This window comes from Bos taurus, chromosome 8, assembly GCF_002263795.3.
Source record: "Bos taurus isolate L1 Dominette 01449 registration number 42190680 breed Hereford chromosome 8, ARS-UCD2.0, whole genome shotgun sequence".
Lineage (NCBI taxonomy): Eukaryota > Metazoa > Chordata > Mammalia > Artiodactyla > Bovidae > Bos > Bos taurus.
This window is the reverse complement of record NC_037335.1, coordinates 28,869,223-28,879,330: the sequence shown is the minus strand read 5'-3', so window position 1 is coordinate 28,879,330 and position 10,108 is coordinate 28,869,223. Positions and strand designations below refer to the sequence as shown.

General features: G+C 42.6%; 1 protein-coding gene across 1 annotated transcript in view; it reads left to right on the top strand.

Annotated features, from left to right (window-relative positions):
• The first annotated feature begins 5,077 nt into the window (after nt 1-5,077).
• Nucleotides 5,078-10,108, top strand: part of SNAPC3 (small nuclear RNA activating complex polypeptide 3) — a 35,854-nt gene continuing 30,823 nt past the window's right edge. The window contains 2 exon segments of the mRNA NM_001080258.2: nt 5,078-5,383; nt 6,044-6,121. Of these exon segments, the coding sequence (NP_001073727.1) occupies nt 5,082-5,383; nt 6,044-6,121 (380 nt within the window). The 5' untranslated portion in view covers nt 5,078-5,081.

The following is a 10,108-nucleotide window of genomic DNA, read 5'->3' as shown; positions in this document are numbered from 1 at the left end:
TGGTATCTCTCATTTTCTTGAAGAGATCTCTAGTCTTTCCCATTCTGTTGTTTTCCTCTATTTCTTTGCATTGATCACTGAGGAAGGCTTTCTTATCTCTTCTTGCTATTCTTTGGAACTCTGCATTCAGATGCTTATATCTTTCCTTTTCTCCTTTGCTTTTCACTTCTCTTCTTTTCACAGCTATTTGGAAGGCCTCCCCAGACAGCCATTTTGCTTTTTTGCATTTCTTTTCCATGGGGTCTTGATCCCTGTCTCCTGTACAATGTCACGAACCTCAGTCCATAGTTCATCAGGCACTGTTCATCAGGGTCTATCAGATCTAGGCCCTTAAATCTATTTCTCACTTCCACTGTATAATCTTAAGGGATTTGATTTAGGTCATACCTGAATGGTCTAGTGGTTTTCCCTACTTTCTTCAATTTAAGTCTGAATTTGGCAATAAGGAGTTCATGATCTGAGCCACAGTCAGCTCCTGGTCTTGTTTTTGCTGACTGTATAGAGCTTCTCCATCTTTGGCTGCAAAGAATATAATCAATCTGATTTCGGTGTTGACCATCTGGTGACGTCCATGTATAGAGTCTTCTCTTGTGTTGTTGGAAGAGGGTGTTTGCTATGACCAGTGCATTTTCTTGGCAAAACTCTATTAGTCTTTGCCCTGCTTCATTCCGTATTCCAAGGCCAAATTTTCCTGTTACTCCAGGTGTTTTTTGACTTCCTACTTTTGCATTCCAGCCATCAGAGGGTCCTAAATAGTCCTTCCTGACAATCTGCACTGCTCAGTCTCCCATGACCAGACACACAGTATTATGAGCAACGTACTGAAGTTCATCACCCAGGGGCAGGCTGTAACGGTGTCGGACTTTATTTTGCTACACACCAGAAAATGCCTTCCAGACTAGATCTTCAGAAACAGGGAATCTCATAAATGCTCCCTCTCTCCCTCCTTCGTAAACTCTTCTCCAGCTATGTAGTCTCTCTTTGAAGCCCTCAGTGAAGTGCCCCCACACCCGCCCACTCCCTCAGTAAGCCCTTGCCCTGCCTATAGGAAGAGGACAGTCCTCCTATCTTTGGCTGGGACTTGTGAACTTGAGCCCCTGAGAGGCTTTGCTTTGTTTAGTCACTGCTGACTCTGGGAGGGTGAGGGCAATCCGTGGTGTTTGATATGCTTAACATCTTCAGAAACATCCCTAAAAAGCAGGGCACACTCTCCAAGGTGAGTGGTTTCTTCTCAGCTTCCATGACCAATCACATACAAAGAAAACACATGTGAAAATGGCATTAATTTGACAAGTTGCAAAAGAGGAATTGTGTTGAGAAGGGATTGTTTTTTTTTTGTCTCCCTGGGACTAGCTTTCGTGACCGGAGGTGTACACTGGCTCTCCTTACCATCCTTGGGGGGGGGGGGGGGGGGCGGTGAGGGGGTGGTGCCAACTTTAATTAAATCTTTACTATCTCCTCCTTTCTAACCTAGCTAGAAGGGGAGATTCCCCCCACCATTTAGCAGTGTACATACAGAGCCAGTGAGAACTACCCGATAGAGGGGAAAGGAGTGGAGCGGATGTGCACAATGAAAGCCAAAAAGCCTTGGAAGAAAATGTAGTGTGGATTCCTGGCGTCAGACGCCATGAACACTTCAGTTCATGTTTTGGATTTCCATAAGACCTCTATTCTTAGAGAAATAAGCAACATGGAGAACAGACTTGTGGTTGCCAAGAAGCTGGGGGAGGAATGGATTGGAAGTTTGGGATTAGTACATGCAAACTATTATATGTAGACTGGATAAACAACAAGGGAACTATATTCAATATCCTGTACTAAACCATAACAGAAAAGAATATGAAAAAGAATATCTATAACTGAATCCCTTTGGTGTACAACAGAAATAAATGCAATCTTGCAAAACAACTATACTTCAATAAAATAAGTTTTGAAAAGAAGCACATCACCATTTACAAAAGGAGTCAGCAAACATTTTTACTATAATTACATTTTTTAATTTTTATTGAGATATAACGCACTGGTTTCAGATGAATCAATATTTGTATATATTGTGAAATGATCACACAGTAAGTCTAGTTAACACCTATAAAGGGCCAGATAGTAAATATTTCAGGCTTTGCAGACCAGTCTTCTGAAACTACTAAACTCTGCTGTCGTAATGCAAAAACAGTCATAAACTTTATGAAATCAAATAAACATGACTGTGTTCCAACAGAACTTCTATTTCAAAAATCAGTGGTGACGCCATCCAAGTGAGGAAACGAATGCTCAGACTTTGGGAGCTCATGTCTCCCTATTCCTACTTTTCAACCAAGAGCCATGATTTTGGTTTATGCTACCACTATCCCATCTCTCAACTCTTTGCGACCCCATGAACTTGTAGCCCACCAGGCTCCTCTGTCTGTGGGATTTCCCAGACAAGAATACTGGAGTGGATTGCCATTTTCCTTCTCAACTAATGCTACCATCTCAACTTAGTGGTTGGTTCCAACATCCACAATTGGGAAATCTTAGTTTTTTTGTTTCTGTTTTTCTCTATCAGAAATCATACAAAGCTCACCCAGATTTATAAGGACTCTTTCCTGCAATGGTAGACTCTTTCTACCTCCTTTCTGCTTTTGTCTGGTCCTAGAGTTAGGTCTAACAATAGTCCCATTTTCTGCCAAATTTGCCACAGGGCCAGAAGCTGCCTTTGTCCCAGCTATGTTATCAGAGAAAAAACTTCTTCTAAACTTTTATATTGTCATTTGGGGCCTGTGAATTAAACGGACAAAAGACGAATTAACAAGAGTTCACAGAAAAATGTGACTCTAGGAGGCAGTTAGAATTTGGGCTTTTGTACTATCTTAACAGGATGAGGGGAAGGGGAGCAGGCAGTTTCAGGAAAGCAAACGGCTTTCAAGTTCTCCTTAGGAGAAGTGAAGGAAGATACAGCTTTATGACCATGTATGCCTGTGATGCCCTCTAGCCCACCTTCTCTAGTTGTGAAAGTGAAAGCCGCTCAGTCCTGTCTGACTCTTTGCGACCCCATGGACTATACAGTCTATGGAATTCTCCAGGCCACAATACTGGAGTGGGTAGCCTTTTCCTTCTCCAGGGGATCGTCCCAAATCAGGGATCTCTAGTTGTGGGAGGGGATTTATGAAAATGGAGTCCTTTGGGAAGTCTTCACATTTAGTTAGATAATGGAGTTCTGAAAAAAATTCAATTCTCAAATGCCTTCAGCTCAAAATAATTTTTATGCTGCAGAGGCTCTTCCAGACTCCTTCAGCTTTATTCTGCAGAGGGGCCTCTGATGAGAAGACTCAAGGGAAAGCTGAGTGGTACTCACCACTAATCCTTCCCTGAAGTGAAGTCGCTCAGTCGTATCCGACTCTTTGCAACCCCGTGGACTGTAGCCCACCAGGCTCCTACATCCATGGGATTCTCCAGGCAAGAATACTGGAGTGGGTTGCCATTTCCTTCTCCAGGGGATCTTCCCGACCCAGGAATTGAACCCAGGTCTCCAGCATTGCAGGCAGATGCTTTAACCTCTGAGCCACCAAGGAAGCCACAATAATCCTTCCCTACTTGACCCTGAGATCCACACAGCTCAAGATGCAGTTCCAAAATGAACCATCTTTCCCTGCGGTGTTCCATCCGGCCCCACCCCTTCCCACTGCTTCTCAGGAACCATCCTCATCTACACTTCCGCTTCAGAGAAAATGTTACTGAATCCCTGAATATATGTTAGAGTTCTACCTGAAACTGTAACCTCATTCTCTGGAATAAAGGGATTTGGACCAAGGTTTACAGGCCCTGAAAAGACTAATTGTACTCAGATTGGAAGAATTCAACTCAAACTAGCTAAAGATGAAAGAAATCACAGGCTTACAGCATGGCAAGTTTAGGGGAGAAGACGACCTTAGCCCCACTATTCCAAGTCATCCAACTTCTGTCTATTTTCTGCCTTTGCTTACTTAAACCCTTGGTTCCCCCTGCCCCCAACCATTCCAGTGGCTGACACAAGCTTTGTCTAGGGTACCTCCTTAAGTCCTAAATATGGAGAGTTTTTTTAGTTTATAGATAAAAGTCCAGCGATTCTGACCTTGCTTCTGTTAACTAGCAGTTAACTCCTTCCTCAAATAGCACAATGGGGATGATAAATACCTGCCTGGAAAGGGTGTTGTTGGAGTTCTCCCCTACACTGGCAAGTGGATATTTTTTTTTTTCAACAGCCATCTGTATTTTTTACAATTTTAATTGGAGAATAAATTGCTTTACAATGTTGTGTTGATTTCTACCATACATCGACATGACTCAGTCATAGGTATACAAATGTCCGCTGACTTGAACCTCCCTCCCACTTTGCACTTCATCCCACTGCTCCAGGCTGTCACAGAACAGGGGGTTTGAGCTCCCTGTGTCATACAGCAAATTCCCACTGGCTATCTATTTTGCATATGGCAATATATATGTTTCAATGGTACTCTCCCAATTTGTCCCACCCTCTCCTCCCCCCACCCCCTTCACAAGTCTGTTCTCTTTGTCAGGCTGTCGGATTCTTTACCACTGAGCCACCACTGGGCCACCTGGGAAGCTCATGGGGCCGTTGGTGAGGTTCTAAAGGAACTGGATCTGGAGAGCTGGTTGTGTCCCAAGTCTCTCAGACTCTGGGGCACTGAGGCAGCAGCGCAACTCATGAACCCTGGAGTCAAGGAAACGTCCTGAGCCCTGGGGCCGAGAAAAAAGGAAGAGCGAGACCAAAGGGCATGTCAGCGCCGCCCTGCTCCGTAGGAGAGCGATGCTGCCTAACGGTGGGGGCTGAGAACCCAGCCACTCTGGCCGCGGCAAACAGCCGCAACGGCTCAGCTGTGCGAATGAAGCGGAGAACAATGCGCTCAAACCCTGCACGCGGAGGCTTGCGGTACCCCGCCCAGGGCGGGTCCGACTCGGAGCCTGCCGGGAAATGTAGTGTGTAAAGCTTCGCCAGTGCAGCGCGGCTCCCCGCCATACTGAGTCACGCGCAACTACAGGTCCCAGCACGCCCCGCGAGGCCTTGATCAGCCGCTGTTCGCAGGGAAGGGAGTGGGGCGAACATGGCTGAAGACAGCCGAGGAGACCCAGCGTGCGGTGGAATGGATGGCAGGAAGGACCCGGTCCCCAGCAGTGGCGGCTTTAACTTTCCAGAGTACGAGTTTCCTGAACTAAACACGCAGGCTTTCCATGTGGCCGCCTTCGGGGAGCTGTGGCGTGGCCGGCTGCGCGGGGAAGAGGACCTGTCGCTGAAGGACCTGCCGGGGGGCCGAGAAGTCACCGACTCCGGCTGCGAGGATGCCGCCGTGGCCCGCGATCTGGGCTGCAGCCTGGAAACGGCAGCCGAGCTGAGGGCGGTGTGCGGGTGAGTGCGGGGCCGAGGAGACTCTTGCTGTTTGGAGTCATCCGGGGTGCAGCCTTACTTCTGGGCTGCCCCAGGACTCATCCTTGGGCGGGCCTATGGTTTACTCCCCGGAGTAGAAGGGCCGCCCTATCAAAGCTTTCCCGGAACAACGGGAGAAGTCCAGCGAGGGGAATGCACGATTTCTTCTAGTTGGAGAGAAGGGACGAGGCAGCTGCATCAAAGATTAATTTTTCTATTCACTAGTTTTTAAAGTGCTTATTAATATAGGAAAGTAGTCAGAGTAGCTGCGACGTGTATCTGTCATTGACAGACACTTTGACGACGGAGGAACCTTAGTAATGATGAGACTGGAAGGAGATTTAACCACAACAGTGTTAAAACCTTGATTGCCTGTGGTCTCTTTTGGGGATCTTTTGAGTATGCCATTACTAAGATTTTCTTCAAAGTGTCTTATTTTGGATGAAAATATAAAAATCAGTAACGATCTCTTTCTCCATTAAACAATATTGGCCGACTTCAGTCAGCCATGTATCCTTTTCATTAATAGAGTATCGGCGCAGAATTCGCCTTTAATTCTCGCTCTCTGATTATTCAGTGATGTATTTGGGACACAATCCAAATGGTTGCGTGATTGCTTTTTTGTGTGTGTTTTTGTTTTAGTCTTGATAAACTGAGGTGCCTTGAAGAAGGGGAGGATCCAGAAGTCATCCCAGAAAATACTGACCTGGTGACTTTGGGGTATGGAGGACTTAACTTTTATTACAAGATACTTATTTAACTATTTTTTTCAACATTATATTATTCAGAAGTTGACAGTATGGTATTGTTATCATGTGTGTGCTTAGTCGCTCAGTCTTGATCTACTCCTTGCGACCCTCTTCCCCACCCCCCGCCACCCCCAAATGTCAACCGCTGTTGACATTTGGCCCTATTTGATTTAGCTGTATGTAACTGAGGTAGCTGCTGTGTGTCTTTTTCTATTGCTTAACTGTTACGGTAAGTTGCAGATCTGATTCATAGCTAAATACATCAGTGTTAACTCCTAAAAGTATCATTCTCCTACTAAATCAGAGAAGTATTATTATACCTAAGAAAATTAACAGTTGATGCATTCCCTCTAATATCTACTCCATATTCAAATTTGTGTTTATTTTTAAATGTTCACAAAAGTACAGTTAATCTGCTTAGATTTTTGGGTGCAAGCTAAATACTCTGATGGTGTGGTAAAAGGACTAAGTTTTTTTTAAATTTTCTGTCAGATCTATACATTTGTAAAATAGGATAAAAATGAATTACTAGAAAAATGAAGTTAAAAGATAAGCACGGTAGAACTCCAGGATTTTTATTACTAAATTCAACTGTAAGATTACTGTCATATAAGTGTGATCATTTCTAAATGCTTCCTCTCATTATACTAATTGGATAACAGATGGCTCAGAGGTCAGTTCTGGTCTGCCAGCCGTATCTTGAGAAACGCAGCTCTATGATGATACTGTTATAGGGAAGCTGCATGTAATAGTGAAATTTGTAATTTCCAGTGTGTAACCTGCCTACTTCACACCATCTCAGCGATGTTGTCATCCTTTATCCTATCCTTTCTGTTGTCACCCTCAAAAATTTACTCAGGCGATTTGACTCTATCTTGTTTTTTTTTTTTTTTGTAATTGCCAAATCAGTTTCTTTTATGCCTGTTGCTGATATTTACATTAGCAACACTTGGAGCACTGTAAAAGGTTCCTGTCTTTTCTTCTGACTTCCCCATCATGTTATCACCTAAGTGTGCTCATTTGCTGAGAAATTGTCAATGGCTCAGCCTCCCCTCTATGGACGAATTACAGATTCCTCACTCAGATTCCTCATTTGAAACCTTCCACATAGCCCAAATCTGCCTTTCTTGATACATTTTCAACCATTTTCTCTTTCAGTGGCTCAGGATGCACATGGCCCCTCTCCCAGCGGAACCCTACTCTTTCTTTGAGTCCCTAAGATTCCTTTCCACATCTCTGCAACCTATCTGTCTCCCTTAGGGAGTAGATGCTCTTGTAATGTCTAGAGCACTTCTAACATTCCTAAAGTATTTGAAGACTCATTCAGAGTCCGGCTCCTTCATCTTTGAATTGCCCTTAAGCCTATAGTACTGCTTTGCTCCAGTTAGTGCCTTTGAACTGTTGTTGATTGATTAGTTGGAATTTTTTTTTCGTATAATGCATATCTGATTGTGTCACTCTCTTTTTTAAAACCTTTGTTCTTAAATGGATCACAGAGGCCTCTATAGAAGGGATCTTGCTGACCTTTTCAGCTCTATGCGCTCCAGCCATGTTACACTTTTTCTGTTCCTAGAATGTGCTCTCTCGTCCTAGATCTTTGCCTAGAACACTCACGATTCCTTATCCCTGGGTCTTGCTGACTTCTGCTCATTTTTCAAGTGTTAGCTGAAGGACTGTGGACTCTATCTAGCTTCCCTGTTATGTTCATGTGGTCCCCAATTCTTCTCTATCGAAATATTCATCACACTTATTTAATTTTCTGTCTTCTAGACTTAAAAGGTCCATAAATAGTGTCTGTCACATGCACTGCCATGTCCCCCATACCTAGAATTTTGGCATATAATAGGGAGTCAGTAGATATTTGTAGAATGAGTGGGATAAATGAAACTTGTATGAACCTAAGGAAGTGATTTTTTTCTGAGATTGACTAAAAGAAAGTCAATGGTAATTATAAAGTAGGCTTTTTTTGGCTATAATGACATGCTCATTGGCTTATAATGACTTTATTAAGCTATATGAAATGGTAATTTTCAGACTACTTCACACACTGGCTATTTTCTGTTACTAGAGTCAACTGAATCACCTTGGTTGTCTTCTGGTCCCTTCCATGGGAAATTTGAGTAGAATTATATGTGTAATCAGGAGAAGGCAATGGCAACCCACTCCAGTACTCTTGCCTGGGAAATCCCATGGACGGAGGAGCCTGGTGGGCTGCAGTCCATGGGGTCGTGAAGAGTTGGACTCAACTGAGGGACTTCACTTTCACTTTTCACTTTCATGCACTGGAGAAGAAAATGGCAACCCACTCCAGTATTGTTGCCTGGAGAATCCCAGGGATTCTGGGAGCCTGGTGGGCTGCCGTCTATGGGGTCGCACAGAGTCGGACATGACTGACGTGACTTAGCAGCAGCATATGTATAATCTAATGCAAAAGGAGTTAGTGCAGCATTTCTTAGCTGGGATTATTTTGATGTACTTTAAAACATATTTAAAATAGAACTAATATTAATCCAAACAGTACCATAAGTAAATCAGACTTACTCAAAAAGCCAAAAATCTGTATCTGTGCTTTCTTTTCCCCTCCTAAACCTTCCTTTCTTCTCCCTACCAATAAATTAAATACATAAAAGGAAAAACAGCACCTAAGTACATGACCCCTTGATTATGGCATAAAATACATTTCTAGCACTTATTTTCCCCGAAGGAGCTACTGGACTCCTTTTTATGTATGTTAAGAGGAAAAAGGCAGTTGATAGACTGCTGCTCTCCCTGATCCGTACCAAGCTGAATAACTTATCTTCAGCATTTTTGAAATTTTTATTACTACTTAAAGAGATTTTAATTCCTAGGAATAAGAGAGTTGTTACTATATGGGTGCTACTGAAACTTGTCACCCCAGAAGGTTAAGCAACATTGTTTTTAATTCAATAGCTTGTAAATAGAATATTTAAAAATATAATCTAAGAAAAATTTCCAGAATTGGGAAGAAAACCCAAATCTACAAATTAAAAGGTCTCACTGCTTACCTAGGAAAATTAACCCAGAATTATCAACTCTATAACAAAAATGCAAATACCAGGCCTTTCTTCCCAATTTCTAAAAAAGAGACAAGCAAAAAAAAACACATCTCATAATGAAAAAAAACAGCTAATATAACAAAATATGTATAATTAGGAAATGTAATAGAATTGAGGCCATAGGCATCAGTTTTTCTACAGCCTTATGAAAGTAGTTTAGGCTTACAAAACAAAAACCTTGAAGAGACAATAAACACATCTAAAATAAAGTAATCCAGAGAGACTAAAAATAAGTGGTGGGACAAATGTATATCAGATGAATGGAAAGAAATTGAGCAGATGTAATTAATGGTTTTGATGGACTTCCCAGGTGGCGCCAACGTAAAGAAACCGCCTGCCAATGCAGGAGACGTAGGGATGTGTGTTCAATTCCTGGGTTGGGAAGATCCCCTGGAGAAGGGCATGGCAACCCACTCCAGTATTCTTGCCTGGAGAATCCCATGGACAGAGGAGCCTGGCAGGCTGCAGTCCGTAGGGTCACACAGAGTCAGACATGACTAAAGCAACTTAGCACATGCACACAATAGTCTTGATATCAGAATAATAAAAGTTCAAGCCTCAAAAACATTACACCTGACAAAGGACACATTTTAACGCTAAAAACCACAAACCACAGTTAAGAGAAAATACTTATATATACACCAAATAATATAAAACAACCATAGGGAATATAAGCTTTATAAAATAAACTATAGGGGATATAAGAAATTAGCTAGAAATGCATTAACAATAGGGCACCTTAATATACTAATCTCAGCACAAGACAGATCAACTGAGAGCTCTAATGAGTAGGATATGTCTTATGGATATGGATATATAGATCTATATATATAATATATACATAAAATTTATAACCTGTGTTAGAGACTACCTGGCACATT